General features: G+C 48.5%; 1 protein-coding gene across 3 annotated transcripts in view; it reads left to right on the top strand.

The window, feature by feature from the left end:
* Positions 1–18,684, top strand: part of TOP2A (DNA topoisomerase II alpha) — a 276,538-nt gene that overhangs the window by 247,871 nt on the left and 9,983 nt on the right. For 2 of the 3 annotated variants that reach the window (XM_033918323.1, XM_033918322.1), the window contains exons 33-36: positions 2,267–2,399; positions 2,875–2,954; positions 9,542–9,674; positions 10,150–10,220. In XM_033918323.1, coding sequence (XP_033774214.1) covers positions 2,267–2,399; positions 2,875–2,954; positions 9,542–9,674; positions 10,150–10,220 — 417 coding nt within the window. The remainder of the gene's footprint in view (positions 1–2,266; positions 2,400–2,874; positions 2,955–9,541; positions 9,675–10,149; positions 10,221–18,684) is intronic. The other variant, XM_033918324.1, reaches the window with a different exon arrangement.

Raw genomic sequence — 18,684 nt, 5'->3', positions numbered from 1 at the left:
CATGGACTCTTCGGAGTACGCGTGGGGGGCTCACCTCGACGGTCTGCGGACTCAAGGTCTATGGTCGGCGGAGGACCATCTTTGTCATATCAATGTGTTGGAGCTTCGCGCCATTTTTCTGGCAGCTCGAGCGTTCTGCCATCTGCTGCGCAATCAGGTAGTCCTGGTACGGACGGACAACCAAGTGGCAATGTATTATGTAAACAAGCAAGGGGGGACGGGCTCTTGGTCCCTGTGCCGGGAAGCCTTGCGCCTTTGGGAATGGGCGGTCTCCCAGAACATCTTCCTGCGGGCGGTTTACATTCAGGGAGAGAAGAATTGTCTGGCCGACAAACTCAGTCGTCTTCTCCAGCCGCACGAGTGGTCGCTCAACTCCCGAGTTCTACGAGAGGTCTTCGACCGCTGGGGGACTCCTCAGGTGGATCTGTTTGCCTCCCCGGAGACTCACAAACTGCCCCTCTATTGTTCTCGGATTTACTCCCAGGACCGTCTCGAGGCCGATGCCTTCCTTCTCGACTGGGGAGGGAGGTTCCTTTATGCGTTTCCTCCTTTCCCTCTGATCTTGAGGACGTTGGTTCATCTCAAGTCATCCAGAGCCACTATGATTCTCATTGCGCCTCGTTGGCCTCGTCAGCACTGGTTCTCCCTGCTCCTTCAACTCAGTGCCAGAGAGCCTCTACTTCTACCTGTTTTTCCCTCTCTGCTGTCTCAGAGTCGGGGTTCGCTGTTGCATCCCAATCTTCAGTCATTACATCTGACGGCTTGGTTTCTTTCCCCCTGACTTCGGTTTCTGTTTCTCAGTCGGTCAGGAAGGTGTTGGAAGCCTCGCGCAAGGTCTCGTCTCGGCTTTGTTATTCCCAGAAGTGGACCAGATTTTCATCCTGGTGATCCTCGCACCATCTCGATCAGAGTTCGGTTCCGGTGTCCTCGGTTCTGGAATATTTGTTGCATTTGTCCAAGTCTGGGCTAAAGACGACTTCCATTCGGGTGCATCTCAGTGCTATTGCTGCTTTCCATCGGCATCTCGAGGGGCGTTCTCTCTCTCTTCATCCTCTGGTGGTTCGTTTCATGAGGGGTTTAGTGAATGTTAATCCTCCTCTGAAACCTCCTTCTGTGGTTTGGGATCTTAATGTGGTCTTGGCTCAGCTGATGAAACCTCCTTTTGAGCCTATTGACAAGTCTCTTCTTAAGTTTCTTACTTGGAAGGTGATCTTTTTACTTGCGCTCACATCTGCTCGTCGGATTAGTGAGCTGTAGGCTTTGTTTGCGGACCCCCCCCTTTACTGTGTTCCATCATGACAAGGTGGTTCTTCGCACCCATCCTAAATTTTTACCTAAGGTTGTGTCTGATTTCCACCTCAATCAGTCAATTGTTCTTCCGGTGTTTTTTCCGAAGCACCACGCTCATCCTGGGGAGGCGGCGCTTCACACGCTTGACTGTAAGAGGGCGTTGGCTTTTTATCTTCAACGCACCAAGTCTCATCGGAAGGTTCCTCAATTATTTTTGTCCTTTGATCCTAATCAGTTGGGACGTCCTGTTTCCAAGCGCACCTTGTCCAACTGGTTGGCTGCTTGTATTTCTTTTTGCTACGCTCAGGCTGGTCTCGAGCTGCATGGTCGGGTTACGGGACATAAGGTCCGAGCGATGGCAGCTTCTGTTGCTTTCCTCCGGTCTACTCCGATGGAGGACATCTGCAAGGCTGCCACTTGGTCTTCGGTTCATACTTTCACCTCCCACTACTGTCTGGATACGTTATCCAGAAGTGACGGCCGGTTTGGCCAGTCAGTTTTGCGAAATCTGTTTTCCTAAATTGCCATCCTCCCACCTGCCCTTTTTTGGTTGGCTTGGAGGTCACCCACATGTGAGAATATCATGCCTGCTTGTCCTGGGATAAAGCACAGTTACTTACCGTAACAGGTGTTATCCAGGGACAGCAGGCATATATTCTCACAACCCGCCCTCCTCCCCAGGGATGGCTTATTTGCTGGATATGGAACTGAGGACCACGAGGTGGGGATGCGCCCTCTAGTGGGCAAGAAGGCATGCACATGCGTGGTGCAGCATAGCAAACTTGAAACTTCAATCAAGTTTGCTTGAAAAGCTGTCCGTGCTGGGGCTCCGTAGATGACGTCACCCACATGTGAGAATATATGCCTGCTGTCCCTGGATAACACCTGTTACGGTAATTAACTGTGCTTTATAGGAGTGTATTTTTGAAGGATCTACTTTGATAATACTTAAGGGTCTTCCACTTGCTCCTTACAGCAAAAAACACATATGTACTCAGTTTGGATGAAGAACAGGATCCTTGCCATAAGGAGCTGAGCGAGGATGAGTACATCCCCCCATTAGCAGACACCATAGAGCCTGCTGTCACTAAACCCAAAGTGGCTCCCAAGTAAGTAAAGTGGGCGTGGACCAACTGCTCTGGCTACAATAGATTTTCAGTGTTAAAGTGGGAAGGGAGGTTGCATATAAAGAAGCACTTCCCATATTTTTTCCAGCATGACTGTTTTAGCACTTAAAAATTCACATGATTCCAGATGATGAAAAACCAGTGTAGACTCCTCGTTCCTCCATATTTATCCAAGGAATGAAGGCAGTAGCAGTTAGTACAGATCCTGGTGCTGTACATGGATTTCCAGTTCAACAGGAAGCCCATATGGGAGGGGGCGCAGGGCATGTGAATATTTATTGACTCAAAGGCCTCATGTTCACTGCCTCTGCTGGGCACAGGTCACATTGAGGGATGGGGAGTAGACCTCATTCTTTCACCCCCAACTCAAGAGTTTGAAAATTGCTGTTATAAGGGAAAAAGAGAAAGAGGTGGGTGTTGATGGCTGTGTGTAGCAATAGTTATTTTTATCCTGTAGGAAAAAGAAAAAAGAAACCGCCAAAGAGCACAGGGTAGAAGCTGAAGAAGCTGCACCAGCTGTGACTGCTTCATCCTCCAGTACGTATGCAAATGTCCTGCAATACTCAAATGTAAACCATGTATGTGTCCTACCTCAGCCTGTGAGAAAGTGGTTTATGTAGCAGTAGCTTAGTAAGGGAAGAAATTGGAAATCTCATTCTTTTTGTGGCTCATGTCCTAGAATTTAGGCAGTGGGGTTTCTTTGCTGTGAGTATAGAGCTAAGTACAGAGAAATGGACCAATATAAAGGAAAGAGAAGTCGAATCTCATGTTAGCTTAGCATGCCTTTATATGTTCTAATGGCATCCAGACTTGCAGTCTGAATTTGATGTTGGACACTGATGTGCTAAAGGGTGGGAAGAGGTCCACAACAAAGCAGCCTAAGCAGCCCCCCACCCAATTCTTCCCATGAGGAATCTCATGGGGGGAGGGAGTTCTGACCTTATTCAGTTAGTTTAAAGCAGTGGTCTAAAACTCGCGGCCCGGGGGCCACATGTGGTCCGCAAAGTACTATTTTGAGGCCCTCGGTATGTTTATCATAATCACAAAAGTAAAATAAAAGTTTCTTGATCATATGTCTCTTTAGCTATAAATGACAATATTATTATTAAGACTTAGGCAAAAGGAAAGATTTATAAACTATAAAGAGATTTACCTCATACAAAATTGTCATTATCCCAGGACAAGCAGGCATGATATTCTCACATGTGGGTGATGTCATCTACGGAGCCCCAGCGCGGACAGCTTTTCAAGCAAACTTGATTGAAGTTTCAAGTTTGCTATGCTGCACCACGCATGTGCATGCCTTCTTGCCCACTAGAGGGCGCATCCCCACCTCGTTGTCCTCAGTTCAGTTTTTTCCGCGGAGCCAGAAGCCCTGTGGAAATTGTGCTCTCTCTTTTTTGCCTTCTGACACCGCGTCTGAGTCGTTTTTCTCGGTCGCTGTGCTTGCTTTATTTTTTTATTCGTTCGTGTGTTTGTTAATCGTCGAAAAAAAAAAAAAGATTTTTCGTTCGGCTCCAGGGGCTCCCGGTAGCCGCAGCCGCGGGACCTCGTTCCGTTCCCGGCCGTTTTTCGATTTCATGTCCCGTCCTTTGACGGGCTTTAAAAAGTGCACCCGGTGCAATCGGCTACTTTCTCTCACCGATCCCCACCGGTGGTGCTTACTTTGCCTGGGTCCCGAGCACCCCACCGATTCCTGTCCCAGGTGCTCGACTTTTCAGCCAAGAGCTCTCCGCCGCCGTCGTGCCAGAATGGCAGAGCTCTTTGCTGTCGACCCCGTGGAGCAGGCCTCGACGTCGGCCCCGGCCTTGACCTCGGCCTCGCCGAGACATCCTGCTTCCTCGAAACCGACGGCCTCGACTTCGAAGTCGACGGGGGGTAAGTCCTCTCTTCCTTCCTCAGCTCCAACTTCGAAGAAGCCATCCTCGACGGGGGCGGGTGGGTCGTCCTCGGCCCCGCCCCGAGCGTCGAAGTCGGGTGCCCCGCGGGAATACTCGAGACCAAGGTCGCCCTCGAGGGAGCACCCGCCGGTCCCGGATCTACCAGCCATGATGGCGGTGCCGGCTTTTCAGGACTTGCTCCGTGCCCTCATTACCTCGGAGCTGTCCGGCGCCTTAGCGCACCTGCAGCCGGCTTCGGCCCCGAGTGCCCCGGCTTCGGCGCCCTCGGTCTCGGTGCCCTCGACTTCGGCCCCCGGGGTGGTTCCGGCCTCGACCCCGACCTTTCCCTCGACCTCGGTCGACCAGCCGGAACGGAGTGTGCGGCCTCGGGACAAGGTGCGGAGAGTTCGGAGGATCTCTTCCACTTCTTCCTCGTCGAGGTCCTCCCGGGGCTCCTCGACCTCGGGTCGGCCTCGGGCGAAGCGCCGGCCGAGGAAGCCCAAGCGTTCTCGCGGGTCTCCTCGGAGGCGCGGTTGCTCCTCGCCGACTGGGACTGAGACTCTACGTGTCTCGGAGCTCCGCCTCGATAATCCGAGGTTGTTCCGTTCCTCCGAGGGAGGGTTGTCGAGAGACTCCTCGCCGAAACGGAAGGGGCAGACCTCGGTGCCTCGTACCCCGGGGACTTCACACAGGGGTTCCTCGGGGCATAGGCGGTCCCCGACCCCGTCGAGATCGCTCGGGGCGGCCTCTTGGGGCTCGGGGTCTGGTAGGGAACCTCGTTATTCCCGTGAGGCTTCCCCTTCCTTTTTGGAGACGCGGGCCTCTCGATCGCCTTCCCCACCGTCCAAACCCTCCTCCTTTTCCAGATTTGTACTTGATATGGGGAGGGCCTTGGACCTGGATCTGGTGTCTGGTTCACAATACACCAAGGAGTTTTTGGAGGAGCAGGATTTACCTTCTCCCCCGAGGGAGACCCCTCGTCTCCCTCTTAATAAAGTCCTCCATCAGACCTTCCTGAGGAACTTGGACTCCCCTCTTACAGTCACAGCGGTTCCATGTAAAATGGAGTCGAAGTACCGTACCATCCCATGTAAGGGCTTCGAGAAAGCGCAACTGTCTCACCAGTCGTTGCTGGTGGAGTCGGCGTTAAAGAAGTCCCAGCCTTCTAGGGTCTCCGCTGCGGTCCCTCCCGGGCGGGAAGGGCAGACTTTGGACAAGTTTGGTCGCCGCCTCTATTCCAATTCCATGATGGCGGCCAGGGTCCTTAATTATGCTTTCACTTTTTCATCTTATTTGAGGCAGATGGTGAAGGCATTACCTCGTTATCATGGGGTCATGCCGGATTCCCATAAGGGGGACTTTGGTAAATTTATGGCCAACTTGTCACAGCTGCGCCTATACCTTTTTCATGCGGTTTACGACGCATTTGAGTTGGCCTCCAGAGTCTCCGCCTTTGCAGTAGCGATGCTCCGTCTCACATGGCTCCGAACGGTTGATATGGATCCGAACTTGCAGGAGCGCCTAGCCAATCTGCCATGCATCGGATCGGAATTGTTCGATAAGTCCTTGGAGGCGGCGACCAAACTCCTGTCCGAACACGAGCGCTCCATCGCCTCCTTGGTCCTTCCTAAACCACGGGTAACGCCGCAGAAGCCATTTAGACCTCCGCCACCCGATAGACCTCCGATACCCGCCGCCATTTAGACCTCCGATACCCTCAAAAGTCTACACCAGCATTCTCGAGGCCTCCGCCCAGGCGCCCACCGCAGCAGGGCAGAGGGGCCCAGCCGAAACCTCAGACGCAAGGGGCATCTAAGCCGGCGCCGTCTTTTTGACGTGATTAGCGGATGGGGGCGGGCCCCCTCCGCACTCTCTCTGGACCCCCTGCCCATCGGGGGCCGGCTGCGGGCCTTTCATTCGGCCTGGACTATGATCACGTCAGACGCTTGGGTGCTCCGTCTCGTCTCAGAGGGTTACTCGCTAAACTTCTCGGCCACGCCGCCGGAACAACCGCCGAGGGCATCTCTTTGCAACCGAACCCTGCTTCCTCTTCTACTCTCGGAAGCCAGGGCCTTGTTGAGCCTTCGGGCGGTGGAGCCGGTCCCCCCAAACCAATGGGGGCGGGGGTTCTACTCCCGTTACTTTTTGGTCCCAAAGAAGACCGGGGACTTACGCCCCATTTTGGACCTCCGGAAGCTCAACAAGTTCCTGGTCCGGGAGAAGTTACGTATGTTGTCGCTTCCGGTTCTCTACCCTCTGTTGGAGGAGGGGGACTGGATGTGCTCCCTAGACTTGAAGGAAGCGTATACTCATGTTCCGGTGCATCCCGCCTTCCGCAAGTTCTTACGGTTCCAGGTGGGGGAGTTGCACCTTCAGTATCGTGTCCTCCCCTTCGGGCTGGCCTCGTCCCCTCGAGTCTTCACGAAGTGTATGGTGGGAGTCGCGGCTGCCCTGAGATCTCAGGGGCTGCAGGTCTTCCCCTACCTGGACGATTGGCTGATCAAGGCTTCATCCCGGGAGGGGGTTATCTCAGCGACCCGACAGACTATCATCTTCCTTCAACGTCTGGGGTTCGAGGTGAATTTTCCCAAATCGCAGCTGTGCCCTGCTCAATCCCTTCAGTTTATCGGGGCCATGCTGGACACGGTTCGCCTTCGTGCGTTCCTTCCCTCTTCGAGGCTGGAGGCTCTGCTTCGACTGTGCCGTCAGATTTCGCGGCAGCGCTCCGTCTCAGCGCACCGGCTGATGATTCTACTCGGCCACATGGCATCGACGGTTCATGTCACACCGTTTACCCGATTGCATCTGAGACTCCCTCAGTGGACCTTGGCCTCCCAGTGGCGTCAGGATCGAGACTCGCTCTCCCTTCCTGTAACAGTGACTCCTTCCTTGAGACGCTCGCTCCGTTGGTGGACCAACTCTTCCAATCTTTCCGGGGGCTTGCTCTTTCTCGTCCCTCCACATCGCAAGGTCCTGACCATGGACTCTTCGGAGTACGCGTGGGGGGCTCACCTCGACGGTCTGCGGACTCAAGGTCTATGGTCGGCGGAGGACCATCTTTGTCATATCAATGTGTTGGAGCTTCGCGCCATTTTTCTGGCAGCTCGAGCGTTCTGCCATCTGCTGCGCAATCAGGTAGTCCTGGTACGGACGGACAACCAAGTGGCAATGTATTATGTAAACAAGCAAGGGGGGACGGGCTCTTGGTCCCTGTGCCGGGAAGCCTTGCGCCTTTGGGAATGGGCGGTCTCCCAGAACATCTTCCTGCGGGCGGTTTACATTCAGGGAGAGAAGAATTGTCTGGCCGACAAACTCAGTCGTCTTCTCCAGCCGCACGAGTGGTCGCTCAACTCCCGAGTTCTACGAGAGGTCTTCGACCGCTGGGGGACTCCTCAGGTGGATCTGTTTGCCTCCCCGGAGACTCACAAACTGCCCCTCTATTGTTCTCGGATTTACTCCCAGGACCGTCTCGAGGCCGATGCCTTCCTTCTCGACTGGGGAGGGAGGTTCCTTTATGCGTTTCCTCCTTTCCCTCTGATCTTGAGGACGTTGGTTCATCTCAAGTCATCCAGAGCCACTATGATTCTCATTGCGCCTCGTTGGCCTCGTCAGCACTGGTTCTCCCTGCTCCTTCAACTCAGTGCCAGAGAGCCTCTACTTCTACCTGTTTTTCCCTCTCTGCTGTCTCAGAGTCGGGGTTCGCTGTTGCATCCCAATCTTCAGTCATTACATCTGACGGCTTGGTTTCTTTCCCCCTGACTTCGGTTTCTGTTTCTCAGTCGGTCAGGAAGGTGTTGGAAGCCTCGCGCAAGGTCTCGTCTCGGCTTTGTTATTCCCAGAAGTGGACCAGATTTTCATCCTGGTGATCCTCGCACCATCTGGATCAGAGTTCGGTTCCGGTGTCCTCGGTTCTGGAATATTTGTTGCATTTGTCCAAGTCTGGGCTAAAGACGACTTCCATTCGGGTGCATCTCAGTGCTATTGCTGCTTTCCATCGGCATCTCGAGGGGCGTTCTCTCTCTCTTCATCCTCTGGTGGTTCGTTTCATGAGGGGTTTAGTGAATGTTAATCCTCCTCTGAAACCTCCTTCTGTGGTTTGGGATCTTAATGTGGTCTTGGCTCAGCTGATGAAACCTCCTTTTGAGCCTATTGACAAGTCTCTTCTTAAGTTTCTTACTTGGAAGGTGATCTTTTTACTTGCGCTCACATCTGCTCGTCGGATTAGTGAGCTGTAGGCTTTGTTTGCGGACCCCCCCCTTTACTGTGTTCCATCATGACAAGGTGGTTCTTCGCACCCATCCTAAATTTTTACCTAAGGTTGTGTCTGATTTCCACCTCAATCAGTCAATTGTTCTTCCGGTGTTTTTTCCGAAGCACCACGCTCATCCTGGGGAGGCGGCGCTTCACACGCTTGACTGTAAGAGGGCGTTGGCTTTTTATCTTCAACGCACCAAGTCTCATCGGAAGGTTCCTCAATTATTTTTGTCCTTTGATCCTAATCAGTTGGGACGTCCTGTTTCCAAGCGCACCTTGTCCAACTGGTTGGCTGCTTGTATTTCTTTTTGCTACGCTCAGGCTGGTCTCGAGCTGCATGGTCGGGTTACGGGACATAAGGTCCGAGCGATGGCAGCTTCTGTTGCTTTCCTCCGGTCTACTCCGATGGAGGACATCTGCAAGGCTGCCACTTGGTCTTCGGTTCATACTTTCACCTCCCACTACTGTCTGGATACGTTATCCAGAAGTGACGGCCGGTTTGGCCAGTCAGTTTTGCGAAATCTGTTTTCCTAAATTGCCATCCTCCCACCTGCCCTTTTTTGGTTGGCTTGGAGGTCACCCACATGTGAGAATATCATGCCTGCTTGTCCTGGGATAAAGCACAGTTACTTACCGTAACAGGTGTTATCCAGGGACAGCAGGCATATATTCTCACAACCCGCCCTCCTCCCCAGGGATGGCTTATTTGCTGGATATGGAACTGAGGACCACGAGGTGGGGATGCGCCCTCTAGTGGGCAAGAAGGCATGCACATGCGTGGTGCAGCATAGCAAACTTGAAACTTCAATCAAGTTTGCTTGAAAAGCTGTCCGTGCTGGGGCTCCGTAGATGACGTCACCCACATGTGAGAATATATGCCTGCTGTCCCTGGATAACACCTGTTACGGTAATTAACTGTGCTTTATAGGAGTGTATTTTTGAAGGATCTACTTTGATAATACTTAAGGGTCTTCCACTTGCTCCTTACAGCAAAAAACACATATGTACTCAGTTTGGATGAAGAACAGGATCCTTGCCATAAGGAGCTGAGCGAGGATGAGTACATCCCCCCATTAGCAGACACCATAGAGCCTGCTGTCACTAAACCCAAAGTGGCTCCCAAGTAAGTAAAGTGGGCGTGGACCAACTGCTCTGGCTACAATAGATTTTCAGTGTTAAAGTGGGAAGGGAGGTTGCATATAAAGAAGCACTTCCCATATTTTTTCCAGCATGACTGTTTTAGCACTTAAAAATTCACATGATTCCAGATGATGAAAAACCAGTGTAGACTCCTCGTTCCTCCATATTTATCCAAGGAATGAAGGCAGTAGCAGTTAGTACAGATCCTGGTGCTGTACATGGATTTCCAGTTCAACAGGAAGCCCATATGGGAGGGGGCGCAGGGCATGTGAATATTTATTGACTCAAAGGCCTCATGTTCACTGCCTCTGCTGGGCACAGGTCACATTGAGGGATGGGGAGTAGACCTCATTCTTTCACCCCCAACTCAAGAGTTTGAAAATTGCTGTTATAAGGGAAAAAGAGAAAGAGGTGGGTGTTGATGGCTGTGTGTAGCAATAGTTATTTTTATCCTGTAGGAAAAAGAAAAAAGAAACCGCCAAAGAGCACAGGGTAGAAGCTGCACCAGCTGTGACTGCTTCATCCTCCAGTACGTATGCAAATGTCCTGCAATACTCAAATGTAAACCATGTATGTGTCCTACCTCAGCCTGTGAGAAAGTGGTTTATGTAGCAGTAGCTTAGTAAGGGAAGAAATTGGAAATCTCATTCTTTTTGTGGCTCATGTCCTAGAATTTAGGCAGTGGGGTTTCTTTGCTGTGAGTATAGAGCTAAGTACAGAGAAATGGACCAATATAAAGGAAAGAGAAGTCGAATCTCATGTTAGCTTAGCATGCCTTTATATGTTCTAATGGCATCCAGACTTGCAGTCTGAATTTGATGTTGGACACTGATGTGCTAAAGGGTGGGAAGAGGTCCACAACAAAGCAGCCTAAGCAGCCCCCCACCCAATTCTTCCCATGAGGAATCTCATGGGGGGAGGGAGTTCTGACCTTATTCAGTTAGTTTAAAGCAGTGGTCTAAAACTCGCGGCCCGGGGGCCACATGTGGTCCGCAAAGTACTATTTTGAGGCCCTCGGTATGTTTATCATAATCACAAAAGTAAAATAAAAGTTTCTTGATCATATGTCTCTTTAGCTATAAATGACAATATTATTATTAAGACTTAGGCAAAAGGAAAGATTTATAAACTATAAAGAGATTTACCTCATACAAAATTGTCATTATCCCAGGACAAGCAGGCATGATATTCTCACATGTGGGTGATGTCATCTACGGAGCCCCAGCGCGGACAGCTTTTCAAGCAAACTTGATTGAAGTTTCAAGTTTGCTATGCTGCACCACGCATGTGCATGCCTTCTTGCCCACTAGAGGGCGCATCCCCACCTCGTTGTCCTCAGTTCAGTTTTTTCCGCGGAGCCAGAAGCCCTGTGGAAATTGTGCTCTCTCTTTTTTGCCTTCTGACACCGCGTCTGAGTCGTTTTTCTCGGTCGCTGTGCTTGCTTTATTTTTTTATTCGTTCGTGTGTTTGTTAATCGTCGAAAAAAAAAAAAAGATTTTTCGTTCGGCTCCAGGGGCTCCCGGTAGCCGCAGCCGCGGGACCTCGTTCCGTTCCCGGCCGTTTTTCGATTTCATGTCCCGTCCTTTGACGGGCTTTAAAAAGTGCACCCGGTGCAATCGGCTACTTTCTCTCACCGATCCCCACCGGTGGTGCTTACTTTGCCTGGGTCCCGAGCACCCCACCGATTCCTGTCCCAGGTGCTCGACTTTTCAGCCAAGAGCTCTCCGCCGCCGTCGTGCCAGAATGGCGGAGCTCTTTGCTGTCGACCCCGTGGAGCAGGCCTCGACGTCGGCCCCGGCCTTGACCTCGGCCTCGCCGAGACATCCTGCTTCCTCGAAACCGACGGCCTCGACTTCGAAGTCGACGGGGGGTAAGTCCTCTCTTCCTTCCTCAGCTCCAACTTCGAAGAAGCCATCCTCGACGGGGGCGGGTGGGTCGTCCTCGGCCCCGCCCCGAGCGTCGAAGTCGGGTGCCCCGCGGGAATACTCGAGACCAAGGTCGCCCTCGAAAAGCTGTCCGTGCTGGGGCTCCGTAGATGACGTCACCCACATGTGAGAATATATGCCTGCTGTCCCTGGATAACACCTGTTACGGTAAGTAACTGTGCTTTTCTTTCATAAGACATTAACTATTTTTTCTGTGTCCCTCCAAGTACCTACAAATCCAAAATGTGGCCCTGCAAAGGGTTTTAGTTTGAGACCACTGGTTTAAAGGGAGTAGAGTTTATTTCCGGAAACCTTTCCTTATATACTGTACACTGTGTAGTGCCAGTTAAGGGCAGAAAGTTTAAGTGGTTTAGGATCATAAGACTAGCCATGCTGGGTCAGACCCATGGTCCATCTAGCCCAGTATCCTGGTTCCACAGTGGCCAATCCTGGTCACATGTAACTATAATTTCCATAGCATCCCTCTAGACCAGCACAGATGGGTATTACGCTCACCTACCAGCAAATGGAGACTGAGAACCACTTAGATTAACATCACTTATAAGTGGGCTGTACAGTCCCTAAAAGCCAGTCTGTTCTCGGTCTCAGCAGATGGTAGCAATGGCTAGTAGTCTTTGTCATAAATTGTTTGGGGACCTTAATATGTATACTCTGGAAGACAGACGGGAGATTGAGGATATGATAGAGCCATTTAATCTCTGTGGCATTAATTTACAGGAGGGGAGTCTTTTTCAAAGGAAGGAAAGCTCCAGAAGGGAGAGGACATAAGATGAAGTTAAGGGTGACAGGCTCAGGAATAATCCAAGAAAATACTTTTTACAGAAAAGGTGATAGATGCGTAGAATAGTCACCCAGTAGAAGTGGTGGAGACAGACTGTATCTGAATTTAAGATAGCGTGGAGCAAACGTGGGATCTCTTAGGGAGCGGAGGAGATACCATAGACTTGGTGCTATGGATAAGCAATTTGGTCTTTATCTGCCATCATGTTTCTATAGTAAGCTGTGCAGTCTCTTCCTGAGGGAATTGGGGTTCTTTAGCACTCTCCAGACTGATAGAGTATATATCTCATGACCAGCAGGTGGAGACTGAAACAAAACTATGAAATAGTACATAAGAGATACATGCCCCCATTCCTATCAGTCTTCTTTCAATCTCCAGCAGGTGTGAGTGAGCTGTACCCATCTCCCTTGGTAGAGCTGTTGGAATTTGTTTAGGGTTTCTAGTCCCCGTTTTTGACTGGATTGAGCTTGGGTAGGCCCTGTGTGGGGGTCCATCCGACCTCGGGGATGTCAAACCCGGCGGGTCTCTTGCTTGGTCCCTCCCCCCATTTTCTCCACCTCCCCACATTTTATTTTAGAGAAGCCTCAGCAGTAAGTCTTGCCCCCTAATTCAAGCAAGGCATATTGCTTTGAGAGTCTGGCGCTGTTAGCCTTCTGCTCCTTCTTGTCGGGCAAGTCAGTCAGGGTTCTGTTGGACAATGCCACGGTGGTGGCTTACGTCAATCGTCAGGGAGGCACCAAGAGCACTCAGATAGCGTAGGAGGCAGCTCTGCTCATGGTCTGAGCAGAGTCCCACCTTCAGGACATCTTGGCCTCACACATAGCCAGCGTGGAGAATGTTCAGGCAGACTTCCTGAGTCGTCATGTGCTAGATCCCAGAGAGTGGTGTCTAAGCCCCGTGGCCTTTCAGTTGATAGTGCAGCCTCGGGGTCAGCCCCTCATGGACCTGATGGACACAAGTGTCAACGCCAAAATGCCCCACTTCTTCAGTTGTCACAGAGACAGTCAGGCCGAAGGCCTGGATGCTCTGGTTCAACCATGGCCAACGGAGGGGCTGTTGTATGTGTTTCCTCTGTGGCCATTAGTGGGCAGAGTTCTTCTCCGCATAATTTTCCATCTGGGCCTCATGGTTCTGGTTGTCATGGTTGGAGTCTCCTGTCTCCCAGAACAGCCTGACAGTTTCTGGCTTGTTAGGGGGTGCACTCCCCCAATTTTGTCTTAGCATGTCAGAATCACCTCCTACAGTGGCCCTGAGGGGGGCACTCCTCTTCCCTGTCTCATAAGCAGAAGTAAGTAGATTGGGAGGAGGACCTTTATTTATTTTTGTACCACTTATAGTCTAAGTGGTTTACATTAGGTACTCAAGCATTTTTCCCTATCTTTCCTAGTGGGACGAGAATGATGGGGCTTGGCTTGTGGATAATTTCAAACCTCTTGACCACCTGGAGAGAATTCTTGGAGGTCAGATATGTCACCAGGGGAAGATCCTTCAGTAGTTTCAATTTTTCATCATGAAGAGTTGCAGGAACTGATCTCGCAGGTCTCGTCGGTGCTTAAGTTCTAGGCTACTTCCAAAGGTGCTCCATGGACAGTTGATCAGCTTTTGCAAAGCATTCAAAAATCTTCCTGTTCTTTCCTATGCATCAAAACATCAAGGATGTCATTCAGATGCAATGGAGCTCTCTAGATGTGCCGTTTCTTGCTGCTCATTCCATGATTCACCTTTACTCTATTTCAGATCAGGATAGAGAACCTTTGAAGCCTCCGAAGGTGGATGTCGTTGTTTCCGCGGTCACTAAAGATTACTGTATCGGTGGACAGTGGAACTGCTCTGAGAGATTGTAGGATCGTCGAATGGAGATCTTGTTGAAGCAGAGTTTTGATGTGACAGCTTTGGCTGGGCAGTGGAGGCCTGGTAGCCAAAGCGTGTTTTTGCTGGGCTGAGCAGATCTTGGACAGAGTCCAATGACTGGGTTGTGATCGATCATGAGGCGGCTAAGATAAAGATGGGTTCCTCCTTGTTGGATGCCTTGTATGATCTTCTTCATACTTCTAAGTCCATGACCTTTAGCATAGCGGCAAGACAGTTGTTATGGCTATGAAGTTCATCAGCTGATGTGGCCTCTAAATATAAACTTAGCAAATTTCCCTTTTTAAGGTTTCCCTCCTTTTTGGGGAGGAACTGGATAAGTTAGTTAAGTATGGCAGAATCTAAGGTTCCTCACCTTCCTGAGGATAGACCTCATGCGGCGGCCAGGTCTTTTCAAGAGAGTATTTAGAGTCACAGACGTCCACATCTTGCAATCATTGGACTGTGTGTTAAATCCAGCCAAAAGTCATCTTCAGCCATTTCAGGATCTGGAATATTTGGGAGTATGTTTTGACAAGTGCATTGCACAAACCTATCTTCCGGAGGCCAGGGTTCAAAAACTGCAAGGTCAGATTTGATCATTGCTCTAGTCACGCAGTCCTCAGGCCTGGGAATATCTTCAGGTGCTGGGCTCTATGGCGGGCCTCTCTGGAGATGGTACAGTAGGCCAGAGCCCATATAAGGCCTCTTCAGTCAGTTCTTTTCTCTCGGTAGAATCTGCATTTGCAGGACTTGGAGGTCTGACTTACTCACAGGAGTCAAATGCACCGCAGTTTTCAGTTGTGACTGGTAAAGAATCCATCTGCAGAAAGAGATAAGTTTGGATCTCCCTAAGTGGATGCTGATCACGATGCATGTGAATCTCTTCTGTGCAAGTCAGGTGGTCTCATTGTGCAAGTCAGGTGGTCTGTGCAGAATCAGTGTTGTTCAGTGAGTTGGAAACCAGATCGATTTGATAGGTGCCGATTGCCTTTCTGGGTGTGATTTGGGGCAAACCAGTTTGGGTTTTGTTGGACACTGTCACAGCTATGGCTCATGTAAATCATTAGGGAGCCACAAGAAGCCTCTTAGTGGCCCAGGAAATGGCTCTTCTAATGTGTTGGGTGGAAGTTCATCTGATGGCCTTGTCTGCGATGCATGTGGCAGGAGTGGAAAATGTGTAGGCAGATTTCTTCAGCAGAAATTGTCTGGATCCAGGTGAATGGCAGTTGAACCCAGAGGTCTTCGATCTGATTGTGAGCAAGTGGGGTCTCCCACTCATGTATTTGATGGCAACCTCGATCAACACACATGTCCCTCATTTCTTCAGCAGAAGAAAGTCAAACAGCGCTTGTTAAGGTCTAGCCCTTGCAGTTGCTTCTGTATGTTTCCCCCATAGGCAGAGTAATTCCCGGCCTTGTGGTGTTAGTGGCTTCAGATTGGCATCTGAAGCCATGATAGGTGATTTCATCTAATTCTTGATGGGACAATCTGCTTTTACTGCCATCTTGGAAAGATCTGCTGCTGCAGAGACCCATATGGCTCTTGAGAGGGCACTTGTAAGGAAGAAGGGTTATTCAGTCAGGTTATTGCTACTCTTCTGTGCTAAAAAAAAAAAAAAAAGAGGTCCACTTCTCTCACTTATGTGTGAGTATGGTGAATTTTTGAGAGTTGGTGTGTGAACCCTCGTGTCATTTTGATGAAGGCATTGGTGCTGCACATTCTGGACTTTTTGCAGGGCGACCTGCAGAAAGGTTTAACCTTGTCTTCTTTGAAGGTTCATATTGCATCTTCAGCCTGTTACTATGAGTTTATTCATGGTCATTCCCTGGTGTCCTTTCCAGATGTGGTGTGTTTTCTTTGAGGGGTCCATCTTATTCGACCCCCCAGTCCATCCTGCTTACCACCTTGGGACCTTTATCTGGTCCTCTTAGTGTTGATGTGCTGTAGCTGTACTTTGAAGGAACTCACCTTAAAGGCGGCATTTTTGGTGGCTATGTTGTCTGCATAGCACATTTTAGAGTTGCAGGCAGACTCCTTCTTTGCAGGAACCTTTGATGGTTTTTAAAGATAAGGTGATTTATCTAGATTGTCCCCTCCTTTCTACCCATGGTGAAATCAGTCTTTCATGTAAACCAGTCTATTGCTCTGCCAGTTCGGAGTTGGAGGAACAGAAACATTTGCATTGCCTGGATGTCTAGAGAGTTGTTCAGCAGTACTTCAAAGTTTCCAAGTTTATTAAAAATTTGATTGGGTGGAATGGACCTTCATGTATCAAGCATTGGAGAGGTTTGGGATAGGTTCTGGATTTATACAAATGATCCAAACTTTGTATAGTTCCCCTGTTGCTAGATTGTATATTAATAATAATTTTTCTGAAAGATTTAATTTGCAGAGAGGAGTTAGGCAAGGTTGTCCCTTATTTCCTTTGCTTTTTGATATTGTATTAGAACCCTTGTTATTAGCTATTCAGCAAGTGAAGGAGATACAGGGCATCCCTTATTCAGATTGGGATTGCAAAGTATCTGCATATGCAGATGATATACTACTACAAAATTCAAATTGGCGGATTTAAGGTCATCTGGAAGCATTGGATGATAGCAGGAATACGTATTTTAGATGATGTTATATCTAATGGTAAGTTGCTTGAATTTTCACAGTTGCAATACAAATTTGGACTTAATAAATCACAAAGTTTTAGATGGTTGCAGCTGAAGCAGGCCATTCAGGCGGGGTTCCCTGAATGAAAAAAATTAAATAATCAATATAGTTTAGAGTTCTTATGCTTTCAGGTGGTATAAATTGATATCTGGATTCATGAATAAAAAACCAAAAACTGGTCTTTGGGACATTTGAAGTATTGAGATAAAACATCAAATTTCTGCATCTCAATGGCCACGAATTTGGACTTGGAGGTTGAAATGTACAATGTCGGCATCTATGAGACAAACGTGGTTTTTTCTTTTACATAGAGCATTTTGGACCCCAGTTTGTTTACAAAAGTTAGATAGCTCTAAGTCTAATAGATGTTGGCATTGTAATCTTGAAACAGGGACTCTAGATCATTTATTATTCTATTGTCCATTTTTTCTTGGCCTTTTGGAAATAAATACGGGGCCAAATTGTTTATTGGAAAACCCAGTTGCGTTATCATATGATACTGTTTTATTTGGCATGTCAATGAGGGCTAGAAGCCAAATATCATCTAAGAACAACAAGCTTCTACTAATTATGACAGGAGTCGCCATACAACAAATAACGAGTAATTAGAAAAATTGGAAGAGACTTAACTACAGTTTTTGGTGGAATTCGTTGTGTCATATATAAAATAGAAAAAACAATATCTATACAGAAAGGGAATTTTAAAAAATTTCAAGATGTGTGGGGGCCATTAACAAATTACTACAATGAATAGATTTCATTTTTCCCTGAATAGTATAAGTGCAAGATAGGGGGGGGGGGATAATTTGAAAGCTGTTTATTAATGGGAAGAAAGATAAGAAAGTATTTATTAAATGATATAAGTGTTTAATACATAATACGAAAAGGGAGGGAAGGAGGGAGGTAAACTTTATAATTTGATTTATTGTTGATTATTAAGTGTTTTATCTAAGTTTAAATGATTGTACTTGTTGATACACTTATTGTAAGTTTGAAAAATGAATAAAGAATTTATAGAAAAATGTACTATTCCACTATACAGTTATATCCATCTAAGTGACTTACATAAAATTATTCTACTAGAGAACAGTGTTTCGATACATTACAAAAAAGTAGGGATCAGGAAAAGAACTACAATATCAGATAGAAAAGATAAGGGAGGGAAACACATTAGGATAAACTATATGTCTTCCAGAATTGTTCAGCTTATTGATTAGTAAATTCTATATTAACTAAAGGCATCATTAAATAAAAAAGTCCTCAGATCTTTCTTAAATTTATCTAAAGATGATTGCAATCTAATAAACATTGGAAGTGAATTCCATAGTGAAGGACCCTGTATTGAAAAAAATAGACCATTGAACATGTTCATGAATGATTATTCGAAAAGATGACACATGTAATTGAGTCATAAGTTTCTCTTATGAGTTTCCACACATTCCTCTTGTTTTCAAAATGCTTGTCAAGCTCAAACAGGAGTCCGCCACCATGATTCTGGTACCCAGGCAACCCTGGTTCTCCCTTCTACTTCAACTCTGTATCAGGGAGCCAGTACCTCTTCCAATTTTTCCATCTCTTCTCATGCAGAGTCACGATTCTCTTCTGCATCCCAACCTTCATATGGAACTTTGTCTGTGATGATGATGCCTTCATGATCATAAGCAAAAATCATCATTTGACTTTTGATTGAGCTCATCAAAATTTTTTGGTCGTGGGGAAGATGGAGCTCTCTACTCGTTGGACTGGGATTTCAGTTC

This window comes from Geotrypetes seraphini, chromosome 13, assembly GCF_902459505.1.
Source record: "Geotrypetes seraphini chromosome 13, aGeoSer1.1, whole genome shotgun sequence".
Classification (NCBI taxonomy): domain Eukaryota; kingdom Metazoa; phylum Chordata; class Amphibia; order Gymnophiona; family Dermophiidae; genus Geotrypetes; species Geotrypetes seraphini.
The sequence above is the reverse complement of the archived record's forward strand: the minus strand, read 5'-3'. Positions and strand labels throughout refer to the sequence as shown.